This window comes from Pholcus phalangioides, unplaced genomic scaffold (assembly GCF_987345545.1).
Source record: "Pholcus phalangioides strain wild (caught in Gottingen) unplaced genomic scaffold, Ppha-v1.0 ptg000004l_1, whole genome shotgun sequence".
In the NCBI taxonomy this organism is placed as follows: Eukaryota; Metazoa; Arthropoda; class Arachnida; order Araneae; family Pholcidae; genus Pholcus; species Pholcus phalangioides.
The window spans coordinates 15,579,991-15,596,970 of NW_028301597.1; the positions used below are offsets into that span (position 1 = coordinate 15,579,991).

A 16,980-nucleotide genomic window follows, 5' to 3' on the forward strand; every position below is an offset into this window, starting at 1 on the left:
AACGATATCCGAGTTTTGTTTTTGGATCATTAGTCTGTTTTATTTTTTTTAAACCAGTAAAATCCCTAACTATTTGCACTTGCAACCCACTCAACCATTTATATTTAATTGGGAACGAACAAATGTAGCTAATTTGTAATAGCGGAAATGTTTCCAGTACACTGTTTGTTGGCTTAAACCTGATTTCTTATTTTATTTTTTTGATAAATGCAAACGCGACGGAAAATTTCAAATCTTGCTTTTTTCAGTTGAGGATTCCTGAAAAGAAATCTTCTCGTGTTCGTTTTAATCTATTTTTTCCGACTAATTATGAATCTGCGAGGAATCCGATTCAAAGAGCGTCCTTGGAAATTCGTACGCGGGGTCATTTCCATTCTTGGATCAAAAACTTACCGTTTAAGAGCCTTTTGTCGTTCTTCTCACGAAATCGTGCCTGACCCTACTGTAGTAAAGCTTTTCCTCTCTTAGCATTATATAGGTCGGTCTTATATTTAGCTTTTTTCCATCTACAGAAATTGAATAAAATTTTTAATCCGTGATTTTAGACGAGTTTCACTACCCTTTTCTGCTCCTTGAACCACATTTTTCTTCTCGTGGTCCGTTTTATCCAAGAGATTCTATTTACCGAATCAAGTGTAATCAAAACTAAATTTATGATGAACACACAAAAATTTAGTAAATACGATCGATCTCTGAAACCCTGGGCCAGTCCAGAATGTGGGTGATAATCTCTCCCCAAGATCCGAATTTATATGGAAGAAAAAGGTCTGTATACGACGTAATGCTAGGCGATTCCCACACAACGAACGTACACAATAAATTGACTCTCTTCACAAATCGCCATGGGTCCACCACCTACCCTGGGTTAGAGTTCAGTGAGCTTCCTTGTGGGAATTTTATGCATTACTATTTCGATATCATAGGGCCCTCATACATATTTACATACATTTAAAAATCATAGTACTAGATATCGCGCAGGGCACCCTATAGATAAGCCCCGAGCAGGACCGTATCCAGAAATTTATTTCTGAAGGGACCAAAGTGATAAAACACTAGATTTATCCATGTTCCATGAAAAACCAGTCATTTTATAATATTTGAGGAGGGCGGGAGAGAAGGACTGGGGCGTTGATTGGAGCCCGGACTTGGCTCCAGGGCATACCCACACACGTCTAACAGTTGGTCCTAGTTCTATGGACAGCTCAGCTTGATTCTGAAAGTAGACGCTATGGTTGAGAATCAATCCGGGCATAGAGCCTCGCAAGCAAGTTCTTTACCTACCGAGTCTAGGACGACCACGGTGGGAAATGGTACCTTCATTTCCCACCGAACTCCACTGGTTGGAAATTGCCGTATGGCGATGTATGACTGGAGTTGGTGTGCAGTAAAGTAGGTTGAGAATTACTGATTCATATAATACTATGGTATTTATTGAATATTCCAGAATTCAGTGCTTTAAGATGGCAGTTTAAAGTTATTTTTGAAAGTCCCTGAATGATTTAAGACTTCAGAGATGGACATGAAAATTTTCAGTGGAACATGAAAAATATCTTAAAAATACATTAGAAGATGTTTATCATTTTCCAAAGGGGACGTAAATGAGTACAACTTTCGATTTATCCCTTTATTTGGCAATCTTTCTCTCAACCTACATGGTTTTCTTCTTTTTTTTTTAAGTAAAGGGATTTTATATTTTGAGCTCGTTTCGGCATTGATGCTTCTTAGAATTCGATTTTTACTTGAGCTGTTGATGCAATTCCTATAATAACCAGCAGAATGGCTCGAAAGGTACCAGTCTCCCATTCATTGTTCAAGCCAAACGTGCGATTTTTGACCCTTGCATTTTCGAGGGAAATACCGTGTGTAGATGAGACATTGCTGTGCATTCTTCAACAAATGATAGGAAATATTTGGAAATAAGTTGGCAAACAATGAATATTTTTAAGCTATTCCCTGAAGTGCGACATCCCGTATTTTTCAAATGTCGACTGTTTTTTTTATATCGTGTAAAGCACTCGGGGAAAATGACTTCCTTAATAAATGTATAACCCCGTACTTTTTCTTCTGGATATTTTAATGTTTGTCGACTAAAGGGTTAAGTTGAGTAACTTTTCCCCCGGCTTAAAAGGTATTGCGACGAAAATTCCTGAGCATTATGCAGCTTCCGGAAAACAAAAGCGGCTTGTATGAATACCCGTGAGATCCATGGATTTCCGCAATAGGTAGACTACTTAACACTCTTAATCCGTCCGTTAGTGTCAGTGATGAAAAGTTTTCGAGGATCCGGTGATTTCCTAAGAATGAATTCGTAAGCAAAGGCTGCAGATTCCAGTCGATTTGGTCGCCGCCCATCGCTGGGAGGCGTCTATTTCAAAGTCTAATCGTGCATTTGCCCAGAAGCGAAAAACTGTCACAAGTTTGTCTCGATTTCAGTGAAAATAAGGTCAGTAAACACGCGGAAGTGTCAACTACTCGACTGCTTGGGCTACAACGTGAATAAAAAAAAAAATGTAATTGATCTAAGCGTGCATAGGTGTGTGACGCTGATTTAGCTCTTTTCGTAACGAATGGGATAGGACTCTGTATTCCATATAGAACGTGCGCTACTCGACTGCAGGGTCACGTGTCGAATTGAGAGTAGACTCGCAATTCAAATAGAACACGAGATCGCGTTCTGAAACTTTCTCACGGTTTAGAGTGGGACAAAATTTTCATTTCTTGTTAGATATGACATTCAAAGCCCGGAGCTAATTTCAGTCTTTTTTTTAAACTTGTCATTAAAATTTTATGGAGGGGTTATTTCATACAAGGGATATTTCACGTGATCAAAAAATTTAAATTAAGTAGGTTGAAGCCCGCCCGCAAATTTTCTAAACACATTTTCGAATTTTCAAGTATTATAAAATTTTCTGCGTCTTTGTTCGAGTTTTTGTTTTGCCTGCGCTAAAAGTATTTAACATATTTTGTATTAACTGCTGGTAGGTATTATATGGACGGCTTTTATCTGAAAAGAACCAAGCGCCATTTTTAACATTTTTGAGATATACCAACATCTGAACTATTGAGAGGTGGGATTTTTTTAACTAAATAGTTTTTTCTCGGTTTTGATTTTAATGGCGCTTGGTTCCTTTTTATATAAAAGCCGTCCATATATGCTAATGCTTCCGATTAAAATGCTCTTTTCGCAAAAATGAGGTTTTTTTTGTCAGATAAAGAATATTTTTACAAACAACACTTGTTCAAATGACTGTGTGTCTCAACACTAAGCCGTCACATATTTTAACGAGAGGGTTTTATAATTAAAATGGTTTAACCCTTTTTATATTTTGACGGAACTTTAAAGTACCAGGTTAAATAATTTGTTTTGAACTAATTGTTTCAAAAACATTTTATTTTTTTGTCTTTAATTAGAACTAAAATGACGCTATCAAATTTGATAAATATTCATTATTACATTTATACTGTCAATTTATTTTTCTTATTCTACGTTTCATAATGTCGCAAGGGTTGACGAAATTTTATAGGACAAAAGAGTAAATTTCAGTGAGTGTTTTAAAAAGCTGCAGGTTGAAGTTAAAATTCAGGGGGAAAAATAAAACAATTGAAATCCTAAATGCTCTCGTATGTTTGTGGTGATGAAATGGTATTTCACCAACATCATTTTTAAACTGGTAACAGCGGCCAATTCTCCTTATTGAAAATATCGGGTTAATGAATTCAAAAAACGTTTTTCATTAATGAAAGCAATTGAATTTTTTCCCTGAATATGTGCGATTCCAAACTTAGTTTAGAAAACATTTTATTCATTTTATAAAAAGTTCTGAATGAAAGCGATAGGGAGTTTCTCCAGACCCACTTGAACAGGATTGGAACATTGGCAAATGAATGGAGCATGAAGTTTAGCGTTGACAAGTGCATGGTCGCTCATTTTGGTTTGAACAACCCACATTTCTCGTACGAGTTAAATGGTGTCGCTATCCCGGATGCGACTGGGGTGACTGATTTGGGGATTCTCATTGACGAGTGGCTTAGGTTTTCTGAACATTGTTCAGCTGGTGGTAAAAGAAGCGAATAGAATGTTCGGCTCATGGAAGAAAGTCAAATTTTCTAAAACACATTTTTGCATTTTTCTATGAAAAAAGTCCAGAAAACAAAATTGTTTTCATCTATCATTAGAAGGACGACAAATAGAGGGGGATATTAAAATCAATCCGAATGTGACCGCCTATAAAGTAATTTATTTAATTTTATGTTGGAGGAATAAATTATATGATTGAACTGTTTCTGAATTTGATAGATTTGTTTGAAAGCCTTTCAACATGTAGAACCGTCCCATCAGTAACCACAGGCGAATACCGAGAAGGACGGTCCCCCCCCACCCCAAAAAAAGAATGTATTATTGGTATAGGCGTGAGGGCGAAGGTGGACATTCGCCTTCACTATGCATACCATCGATGACTCACCCGTATGACAGTGTTTATTTTGCTTGCGTGGAAACATTTTCACTGTCAGCAGAGTAGTGTAGATGCTGTGGGCAGAGCAGTGTTTCTCAAAGTGTGCGTCGCGGCTCCTGGGGGGTGTCGCCAACCTTTTATCAGGAGCCATGCAGTGAACTGGAGATATTGATTTGTGACTATTTATGCTTTGAAGTGGTCCCTTTTTTCAAGTGGAAAATACTCAACTACTTACAAATTTAACTTGGGAAGCCACAGTTGAACCATGAATTGGGCAAGGGTTTCATCGGGTGACAAATGTTTGAGAACCACTGGCTTGAGGGAACGTTGCTCTTACTTGGATAGAAATTTACATCTACCAATTTAAGTACTGCACTTCCAAAAATCGCAGATCTCATTATCGTTATGGGGGGAGTGGGAGCATTGAAACGACCCAGCGTGTGTGCGTCTCTGAGATCGAGGTCCAAAACCACAATATTTTTCTAATTGCCTTCAGTTCTAGACATGAATCGCTTGAAAAACTTCTTGATCATCTTGCATGTAGTTTTTTTAGTTAATGCTCGAGTGTGTTCTTCAACAGGGAAAATTGACGGTAAATATTTGTTTCGTTCTTATTGCAGGCTTAATCCTCCAATCCTCTTTCGCTGCTGAAGACTCCTTCAAATGCCCCGAGCAGTTCGGCTACTATCCTGACTATCAAGATTGCTCCAAGTACTATGTCTGCGTATTCGGCGATTCCCTTCACGAAAAATGCACTGGTGGCCTCTTCTTTAGCACAGAGCTACAGACTTGCGACTGGCCGAGGAACGTCGAATGTGCCAACGGTAAGTTTTTTTTTTTTTTTTCTCTTTCGCCTTACTACTCGGTTATGAAGTCAAGATGCGATAGTGCGAAACAAATGCTCAAGTGAGAATGTCATTTCTCTTAAAGCACATTTCATAGCAATGAAACAGGTTTTTAACGAGAGAGAGAAAAAACTTTCATTTTTCCATTATCTCGCATTTTTATATTTATTCGAAAATCCATCCAGTCCTACGGAATTCTTGTGATGAAACTGTGTAATAAATTTACTGTATAACACATATATAATAAGTATGACAAATATGAATGTTTAGACTTTTTCTTCACGCTTATCTTCATATGATAAGCATTGAATGTAGGCTAGGCATTCATAGGGTAAAAAATAGCTCAATTATCCAGTCAACACTATTTGAAGAATTCTTCAAAATTGTACGTGAAGAAAAAAAGGTGAATGACCGCAATGAGATGAATCACGATAGAACAAACTGAAAAACCTAATATGAATTTCTATATACCGAAAAATCTTTCTCAAGCTCCTTTGTTTCAAAAAGCATACACTGAATATTGTTCAAAAATAATCATCGAATCAGCAAATTTCTGATGCGACACGTCTATGAATCCGATTGAGTTGATGTGGAAATAGAGCAGTTCTAAATGAGACATCGAATTGTTAGTGAGTAACTGAACCATACGTTGTCCCTGGTGGAGAAAAATTGACTCTAAATCTAACTCAATGGTTCTTAACCACGAGTGAGGATCCTTCGACTCGTGAATCCGAAACCTCTCTAAGGATCCTTTGAGGATCTTTACAGAGGTTTCGGGGGGGGGGGGGGGGTGGGTCAGCTGGTTTACGGAAAATTCACTGACATAAAAATTCACCGCCAAACAATTTATGGATGGAAAGATCGCAACTTAGCGCGAATTTATCGACAACAGTTCATCAGTGAGTGTTCGACAGACTGAATATGTGAGTGACCGTATGACCGAGAGAGTGGGTGAGTTATGAGTGACCGAGTGATTCGGTGAGCAACCATATGAATGACCAAGTGATTCGGTGAGTAACCATATGAATGACCAAGTGATTCGGTGAGTAACCGTATGAATGACCGAGTGAGCGAACGATTGAGTGATCGATCATATGAGTGACTCATTCGCTTCGCTCACCTGTTCCCTTACTCACTTCATCCATCACTCTATCACTTTGTCGGTAAATTTTCCTTTCTATGCATGGCGGTGAATTGTCAGTGAACTTTCCGCACACGCAATGAGCTTGTATGCGCTAACGATCAATTTAATATTGAGCACATAATGTAAAAACAGTTTTCTGTACAGAGCCACCCTTTAATAAATGTACAAAATACTGCATGAATTTTGTTTTATTATAATATAACACAAAGTATCTCTGCCTGCAGCCATGAGAAAATGCAGGAATATTCTAAATTTCACAAATTTGTGAAAAGCATTCGTTCCCTGTAATTTTTTTTTTACACTGGGCTCCGAATCTAGTAAGGACGGTCGTGATTCTGTAAAGACGTCCGTGGACCTAATCTTGAAGGCCAGGAGCCAATTTTTCCAGTGTCGCAAATGGTAGATGGAACAGTGTCAAAATACCCTGGTTTAGTTGGAATGTTTTGTTTGATCAGTATTTCAACGGCATTTTACTTGCATTATTTTCAGGTGAAAAACCAAGTGATGCAGTGCAATTCGACGACGAGCCAGAAGATGTGGTTTTTAGTTCCAGTCTCAGAGCCACGACTTCTACTGGACGACAAAGAGCACCTCCTAATCCCGATCCTGTTTCCGACCTGCAGAACTTCGATCAAAACGAACAGCCTAGAGACTTTCCGCGCAACAGACAACAGCACAATCAAAAACAACAAACTACCTCCTCGCAACAAAACGAACAGCACGACTCTGGAATTACTAAGCAACCGACGATCGTCACAGTTGCACCTACAATCAGGCACAAATCCGAAGTCAGTCCGACAACTGTTCCAGAGAGACAAAATACACCCGAGACCATTGCCTCAACCATCGCCGAGGATCCTCTATATTTGAGCGACGAACGCAGCAAAGTAAGTTTAGCAATCAGATTTTTTTAAATCTGATAATACTATCAATTTTTTTCGGTCCAAAAAGTCCCGAAAACAAAATTTTTTCCATATTATGGTATTGGTCCATTCCTTGCAAAACAGATAACAATGCCCGGTTGATAACGTCAGTGAATCTATTAAGCAGCGTCGACTATTTTTTTTTTTTTAATTTACTGCATATCTAAATGTCTTTTCAAAAAGCAAAAAAATTAATTCGGGTCGATCTCTTTACTAGCACCATTTGAGTACATCTGTTTTTACTTGAAAAAAGTCTTTTAAAACCACATACGCATGTATGGCTCAGGAGCGAAGATTTTACCCCCTCTCATAAATTTCAAAATAGTGAAATTTATAGTTAATGAATGTCTAAGTTGAATGAATAGGCATATATATGTGCAAATTGTTTTTTTTGTGAAAAAGTTATTCTCACGAGGGCGGTTTTTTTTTTTTTTTGGTACAATAAAAAATTTAGTTCGCACATTTTTGTCGATAGAGGACACTGCACAAAAGCAAATCACTGAAAATGTGCAAATCGATGTCATAAAATGCAGGGTGTGCGATTAACAGCTCGTTTATGAATTTTCCTATTACTGGCACTCACTTAAGTTTTTTATTGCGACGTTGACATAGTTGGATAAGGCACTATTGAAGTTTTACAGCACCCACGAATCACCGATTGAAGCTTTACAAACGTTTCGGCCATGGAAGTGATCATATTTGTCACACCACGGTAGTTTTTTGCCCACGAGGGCTAATTAGACCTGGATCTACAATTTATTGCCGATTCCGAGCGGCAGTTTTTTTTTGCACTCAGAGAGGTTGGTGCGCTAACCCCCTTGATGTGGTACTCCCTGCGGTAGCAATCTTTTTCCGTGGTCATGTCGCCGTTTCTGTTGTCAGAAAACTTTAATGACATAGGGGTACAAGGACGAACCGGTATCGAATCCGTGGCACCTAAACGCCCTTTGGTACATTAGGCGAGTATCGTGTCGACCTGGGCTACCGCGCCCAGGAAGTGATTGAAGAAAGGTTCCAATTATTCCCGGACTTTCGTGCAGTTCCCTCTACTGACAAAAATTTGAGTTTATGTACCAAAACAAATCCGTCCCCCTTTTCTTGAGTATAACTTTTCGCAAACCACATTCAAATATGCCAATTCCTCCCATTTTTATGAATTTCAATAACTATTTACGAATTTCAATAACTATTTACGAATTTCAATAACTATTTACGAATTTCAATAACTATTTACGAATTCATGGGACACCCTGTATTTCTACTGGTAATAAACAATTTATTTTTATTTTTATTCAATCTCAAAAATTTAATTTTACTTCCATTTTTCCAGGTTTCAGATCCACTTGGAAACTATGATCCACAGCAGCCAGATTTCGATGAAGCTGCTCCACCTTTGATAGATTCAGAAGGTGGCATTCACATCGCTGATGGTGGGCACGGTCTGGATGCGTTCGCTGGATTAGCTCACCTCCCTGGGCTGGGACACTATGCTTCAGTAGTCAAACCCATTCATAATTCAAACGGCGGAACGTCTGATAAGCTTTCGGACGATGAAGATTATAGAGTTCGTGACAACAGGAAACAGGCCCCGAATGTCAGAAGCCAGGGGGCAGTATCTACAAGGCCTCGGAGTATAGAAAGCTATCATTCCAACAACGGCAGATCGAAAGATCCGGACGTGTTGATTGATTACAACGGTAACAAAGACCTCCGATGGAACCGATCCGAAAAACCGAGAGACTCTGCGACAGTTCCTCCCACCATATTCGACGATAATGTTGACCATAGAGATTACGGTCGTTTCGACATAATCACTCCAATCAAAACGAACACTCAGACCGAACACGAACCAATCGGTGATCCGTTGAAGGATTCTTATCAGGGTGACCAAGAGTCCTTACCGCCGCATAGGGAAGACTTCAATCGGAACACAGAAATCACCGATAAAACGTCTAATAATAGGGGTGATGCACATATCCGTGCTCGCGAAGAAACATCGGAAGAATTGCGGTTGAGCGTTCATGGAGAAATTCCTAGATTATCTCATCTCCTTGGAGGACAGGGTGGCGTCATGAACACCAAAGACCGCACGAGCTTGACTGTTTATAGACCTCCGACAAAATATGATATCCGAGACGGTAGGGATGCAGCAGATGGTCAGTTGATTCGTAATCATCCAGAAGAGCCTTTAGAAAACGTTGATGGACGGGATGAGACTCTGCTTGACCCATCGGAAGAGAGACAGAGACCTCACAACACTGGGCGAGGAAGGACCGAAAGCTCCAAGGACCAGACATTACGAGATGGGTTGAACACAGATTTTCGAAGGGAGCCACCGAAAGTCATCGATGACACTCGCGCATTCCCCGATGTCTTGGTCGATCATGGTGAAGAAAAAGATAAAGACACCTCAACGTTTGAAAGAGGAATAGATCAAAATTTCGGTGTCTATACGGGTAGTCACAGGCAAAACAGGAAAATCGAAGACTCCGAGGGATCGAAAGTCATCGTTCCCGCCGAAAGCATACAACCATCTGTTAGACAACCGAATCAGCTGCAAAGAACAAACCATAAGCAAAAAGAAAGGTTACCATCTACCGAGGATTACCGTCAGGACGATTCGCCTCTGTACGGTGAATACGATGAGTCGCCCGGCAGGTTTGACGACTACGATTCCAAATCTCGCTTTACCGACGATTACACCAATCAAGAGCCAGAGACAACGACCCGAATGACTACCGTCACACAATACCGCGCTCGCCCAACAAGACCACGAAAGCCAATCACAACTACGACCACGACGACAACCACGACAACTCCTGCGCCAATAAGGGTGAGATCGCGGAAACCAATCAGCCAAGTTACGCCACCTACCAAACAACCAAATTATTACGCTACAACTCCGATTGCACCACCGAGTCGACCAGTTTCCCTGCACCCTACTCCACCGCCATATGGTACTGCGCAAAAATGCGATCCAAGGAAATGCGTTTTACCCGACTGCAGATGCGGCGGAACCGACATACCCGGCGGGCTGTCAGTAGACGAGACTCCGCAGATCGTAATACTGACTTTCGACGACGCCGTGAATGATCTCAATCACGATCTCTATAACGAGCTGTTCAACACCGGTCGTGTGAATCCGAACGGGTGTCCAATCCTGGGAACATTCTACGTGTCACACGAATGGACCGATTACGGTCAAGTGCAAACTCTTTACTCCAACGGCCACGAAATAGCCTCGCATTCCATCACGTGAGTATACGACAGCTCTATACGTTAGAAAAACAAAACCAGACTTAAAAATTCAAAGGATTTCTTAGTTTTTCAAAATTTTCCCACTTTATAAGAAAACTAGCTATAATACCCGGCATTGCCCGGGTTTTCTTCAATGAGGCTTTTTTGGATCACGTGCTATCTCCATCTTTCTTTTGAGGGACATGCAAACCGTGTCTAAGTTCACCAATATGGTGACTTCCTGTGCGACAAATCTAGATTTAAAGAAACGTAAAAATATATATATTTTTTTTAAAGGGTGCTAGGTATTTCGATCCCCCCCCCCCCTTTTGAACTTCAAGTTATCCATCTCTGCCTGTTTCTGCTTCTAAAAATGCTTAAAGCTGTGGAATTTTTTCGATGTACTATTTACAGGCCCATAATTAATTTTAAAACAACCTAAACTATATGCATTTGTGCAATTGAATATTGAAAGACATTAATTGCCTACGGAGACGTTAATTTTTGTGAAGACATGTTTGAGAAGACATGAATAAAAAGTTAAAATCAATGTTGTTACATGGATATTCAACTCGAAAGTCGGTCCGGCTAATTACATCATATTTAATTTTCTGGGCTTCGTATAAGCGAACTCGATTTTTCAAAAATCGAGTATTTAATACAATTTTTAAAATTATTGATGTGACAGAAAACCCCACCAAATTTCCGCATTTCTACATTAAAATCGGCAATTTTAACACTGATTTCTAGGAGGATCACCCTTTCCTGACCCTCAAAGCGATGATGATTATGACGTTATTCAAGAAACCTCATTACTGGGAGTATTGAAAATGTGGCAAACTATTACAAAGGCATAAACATTATACGTATACTGACAGCGTTGGAGAAATGACAAACCATTGCAAAGGCATATACACGTCTTAAAAGCATTGCTGCTAGGGAACCACGGTAACCAAAGTAAACGTTCGGAAAGTGATTGTTGAGGCTCAAAAACCATTGTTGCCCTGCTCTGACGAAATTTTAAAGTAGCCTATCGTTCAAGTTGGGTCCCATTTGGTATATATGCAAAATTTGGTGACGATCGATCTAAAATTGCAGATTTGTACAGAGAACACACACACACAAAATCAACTTTATATATATAGATTGTACAAGGCACCGCAAAAGTTTAGACTCTAGTGGAGAGGTCACACAGTACCACAAAACTACTATTGTAAAACCACAAATTACAAATTACCGGGGTGGAAATGTACTATATTTTCAAAGTAATTAAATTAGACTATGCGTTTTATAGACAACGTAATTACAAAATAAACAAAAATAGCGTATAAACAATCGATCAAAAGTTTACAATCGAATTTTCAAGAAAATAAAAATGATCAAATCTGGTTTGGTATTCGCGTTCTCCTTAAGTTCGTTTCTTCGGTTGAAACACCTGAATAAGCTAATTTTGCATCATCTGCGGCTCAAAATTTTGCCAATAATTCTCAAAGAAAGCTCTCGGATATTCTACAGACGAATACTACCGACAAAATCCCTCGGATTCTCAATAGGTTTGAGATCGGGGCACGTCCTGCCCTGTCGCAAACTTCAATATTCTACGCATTAAACTAAGCTTTTGCACGACCGACCCGTTGTGTGCACGATCTGACTACGACCTGCTTGCATTATCTTGCTGAAACTCCCACTGGAGACCAGCTAGAGGTTCATCGGATAGTAATAGAGCATGCTCTGCTCTAGTGTCTGTATGTAATACTGAGCATTTTGACCACCTCTAAGAGGCTATACTACCTTCAGATAATGTTGAGTTGATAAACAGTTTAGAACGATGTTGCAATTTCAGAAGTCTATCCTTCCGATTTCCGCTTCCATATTCTTTACTTTTAAAGAACTACTCGCGGCATTTCATGACTGAGAGTATAAATACTGAACGGAGGTGACGTAATTGGTAAATAATTTGCATATTTCGACAATCAATCATGAAAATTCTTTGTGTCTAAACCTTTGTTCGAATAATATTTTTAGAGAGAATTGTCAGATTATCTTTATTATTCAATAATTCGGCTTTTTAATTTAAGAGCGAATTTCATAAGTGTCTAAACTTTTGTAGTGCACTGTATATACGTGTACGCGCAGAACCATTACTACACTGGTGTAAGAAAATAAGAGAATTTGCAGACTTGGTCGATTATCTCTAGAACTACTGTACCGATTTTAATGAAATTTGATATGTACATACATTGATACAATACTAAACAAATAACCATTCAATAATTGTAATACACACGCATGATCGTGCGTAACACTCGTTGGAGTCGGAAGGTATGAAACCGGTTGCAGAATAAACAAAAAAAATGGGTTAATAGGGGGTATGGTACCCTTTTACAGATATACAGGTCTCGCAGCGTGATTTCGTACTTGAAATAAGGCAGTTGATAAACGGATTCCGTAGAAGTGAGCGAGACGCAAACAGCAGGTCTTCTTGCAAACAACCCTCTCTCATGAAGTCTTTTGGAAACAGTCACCTCGGTGAATTTCTTGGTGTTATTGCTACAAAATAACACCAAGAAATTCGCCGAGGTGTGCTAGCGAACGAAATGAGACTTAACTTACGCCTGCTTATAAAGCCTGTTTCTCTACTGGCTCCGCCTACACACACGTGTACGCTTACGTATTTGACGTACAAGATTTGCATTTTTGTCTAGAAGCAGTGGTTTTACATTCAGTTCAGTTCTTTTCATGAAATTCGATTAATTATGCAAATTCTCTTAATTCATTTCACCAGTGTATAAAACATACCTATCGAAAGTCATGTCTGTTCGTAAACGTTTAATATCGATTCGAATTATGATTACACACAATCAGAAATCAATGAGTGAAAACCAGACAATTTTTTTAAATAAATACATTTTATTTTTTGTTTCGTAATTTGATGGTATAAAATTGAATTTTTTTTTTGTCTTTTGCAGTCATAGCTACGGCGAAAAATTCTCCAAGAACCAGTGGATGCGCGAGATTCACGGCCAGCGTGAGATCCTACACCTGTATGGAGGCGTTAAAATGGAAGACATTCGAGGCATGCGCGCCCCATTCTTGCAGATAGGTGGTAACAAGATGTTCGAGATGTTGTACGACGCCAACTTCACTTACGACTCCTCCATGCCGGTGTACGAGAATAATCCTCCTTTTTGGCCGTACACACTCGATTATGCCCTCAATCACGAATGTATGATATTTCCTTGCCCGACGAAATCGTACCCGGGTCTTTGGGAAGTGGGCATGGTCATGTGGGTGGACCTTAGAGGCGGGCGCTGCTCCATGGGTGATGCTTGCTCCAATCCACCGGACGAAGAGGCCGTGGCGAAAATGCTCATGAAGAACTTCAACCGGCACTACAAGACGAACAAGTCTCCCTTCGGGTTGTTTTACCATTCCGCTTGGTTTAATACTCAGCACCACCGGAGAGGGTTCATGAAATTCTTGGACGAAATCCTCAAGAACGATGACGTCTACCTGGTGACAAACTGGCAGCTGATACAGTGGATGAGAGAACCGACTCCTCTGTCGAAAATGAAAGAGTTCGAACCTTTCGACTGTAGGAAACTGGATCGGCCGCCGCCTTGTCCTTCGCCGACCGTTTGCAACGTATGGTACCAGGGTGGGGTCCGGTACATGAAGACTTGTCAGCCGTGTCCATTAAAATATCCATGGATCGGAAGCACTGGTTACGATTCCTTAAAAAACAAAGGGTAAAAAAAAATATTGAAAACGCGTACAAAAAAAAAGTTTCTCATTGGAAACAAATGTGATCTTTGACTTTTTCGTGGTTCCTGAAATTCGGAAGTGTGCTGTGTAAATACCATTGCCATATTGTTTTTTTTTTTAATTGCCAAACTGTTTTTAGAAAATGTTTTTTTTATTTGTCAGTTTGAAATTTCACCTTGTACGATACCCGGTATACCAAGCTCTAAAATCAACGATGAATGAATTTTGTTTTTCCACGCATTATTTTGCAAAAACCTCATCAAGTTTCTTTGGGACTTGAGCGAAAGTCTCTGGACTGAAATACTTTCCTCTTCCCCCTTTTTTCCGAAGCGTTAAATAATTTAACTTATTGTTGTCGTTAAGTGTGAATGTGTCTCGTCCTTTTCCTCCTCACTACGAGATTTTTTTTTTGGTGCAACTCTTGGTGAGTGATGAGCATATTTTCCTTTTTTCCCCAAGCTGGTTGCGGCTTTAAAAAAGCTTTGTTTCGACTCATGGGGTTGAGTTCAGCAAATTGTTTTGTAAATACTCTATCAGTTCTCATAAGGGCTTGCGGGTTTTTTAAGTCTTCTATTCTTTTATATTAGTTTTTATACGACTTCCGTCATGAAAATGTTGCACGGAGTGCGGTCGGTAGGACAAAGAGATGAACATTTGTCTAAATATTTTGTGGTTAGTTTCATAAGGGCGTATCTGTTAAAAGAAGATTAAAATGAGAAGTGTTAGAAATGTGTGCCATACACCCCCATAACAAAAATATATCTTGTTTTATGAAATGTTCTCCCCCCCCACCCCCGTTATTTTTTTTAAGAATACAAGTTGCAACTGTGTGAATTTGCATATCACTTTTTCCTCTCCATTGACATTTATGGTGCCATAGGGTAATATGCCCAGTAGTGTATCAAAAACCATAGCTCCGGAAAACCATACGCTTCTTTCTCACCGACCGAATTGCTTTGATTTGCGTGGTTATGCTTCGATCGTCTTGAGAATACGTGTAGGCTCTGTGCAAAATTTGTGACGGAAGTTAAACCAAAGATGCATCCTGTCTGGTTTGTTTCGTAACGCTTTGGAGAATACCTTATCCCCGACGCTTGTAGAACGGATGAACTGGTTAACGCCACAGAAAGGGTGCATAGGTGTCTGGCAATTTTTATTCGGGGTGCATTTCTTTCTTTTTTCTATTTTGTCAATGTGATTTTTTTTGTGATTCTTTTTCCGTAATAAAGTGTTTTATTTTGAATTTTTGTTCACATTTATTTCAATGTATACTTTATTTTAGTTGTCACGATTGAAATCATCGGACGTAAACATGATTTCATTGGAATTTCTTTCGAACGTAAACAAGGAATAAAAAATTAAGAGGAGGAAAACACAAGTGCATTGTGTGGGTCCAGGGAACATTAGTTTTAATCGTAAGCGATCTAGGAGAACATTTTTTTTTGCTTCACCATTCTTTAGATCAGCGGTTATCAACCTTCTTTGACTAACACGGAGCCCTTTTAAGTAAAAAAATTCTATGGCGGAGCTCGTAGGCCAATTTTTTAATTATTCGTCAGATTTATTTTTACTATTTGCAAATATTTATAATTATTTTTTTAAATTTCACTTTTTATTTTCCTCGAGCGGCCGCGTAGCCCCTGGAGAGTGCACAAGGAACCCCGGTTGAGAATCGCTGCTTTAGATCACGTGCGGCTATATTTAAGCATGTGCATATAATTCTATAGGGTGTCCCAGAATTAGAGGTACAAACTTTTTAAGGAGAAGGTAGAGAATATCAAATGAATTGAGAATTACACAGGTCTTAAATTCATTCATAGAATAGGCATGCGCAATTTTCAACGCTGCTTCAAATAAGCTCGTGTTGAATTTTCTAAAATTTCGATGGAACATGAATCGTTTGGAGAGATTCATTTTCTCCAATAGATATGTTACGGTAAATGGGGTAAATCCAGTTATGCATAATCGACTATTTTCCCAAGTTCGACAAATTTACCTAAATTTATCACACCAGAGCGATCATGCATAATACCAGAGAGGAGTCGGTAAATGTGATAAATCTGCCCCATTGCCATAATAGAATTTAGATAACCATTCTTGCGAACCAGATAATGAAAAAAATAAATTGAAACATTAGCTTGAGATAAAGGTCCCTGGAAATACCACCAGACTAACCGTGACCCCGCTGTTTCCCCAGGGGATATAAGCTGGTCCGTCTCGGGAGACGTAGTGCCACAGTGGAAAAATCCAAGACCAGCAAACCAGGTCACAAGCCAACCACCAGCAGGGACCTTCCTACAACTTCACCCACGCGCGCACACTTCTCTACTTGTACATGAAATGATATATCAATATAAAGATGGGGGAACATGAGCACAGGTGTAAAGACGCGTATCGCTTGGTTACATATGAACATATAGACGACAATGCGATTATGAAAAGTTACAAAGGAATTGCGAATGATACATGGTGATCATAGATGCAACAAATACGATGTACAAAATCAAACACATTTGACTTTTGTGCAAACAAAAATACAAATATAACGAAGGATCGACCCCGAACGTCAATATATGCTCAAAACTATAAAAAATTTGGTCTAAAATTCGAAA

At 39.3% G+C, this 16,980-nt stretch overlaps 1 protein-coding gene across 1 annotated transcript in view; it reads left to right on the top strand.

Annotated features, from left to right (window-relative positions):
- Positions 1 to 15,611, top strand: part of LOC149086601 (uncharacterized) — a 55,131-nt gene extending 39,520 nt beyond the window's left edge. Inside the window, exons 2-5 of the mRNA XM_089230978.1 lie at positions 5,075 to 5,278; positions 6,933 to 7,330; positions 8,697 to 10,621; positions 13,573 to 15,611. Of these exons, the coding sequence (XP_089087104.1) occupies positions 5,075 to 5,278; positions 6,933 to 7,330; positions 8,697 to 10,621; positions 13,573 to 14,356 (3,311 nt within the window). The 3' untranslated portion in view covers positions 14,357 to 15,611. The remainder of the gene's footprint in view (positions 1 to 5,074; positions 5,279 to 6,932; positions 7,331 to 8,696; positions 10,622 to 13,572) is intronic.
- Positions 15,612 to 16,980: the final 1,369 nt, after the last annotated feature.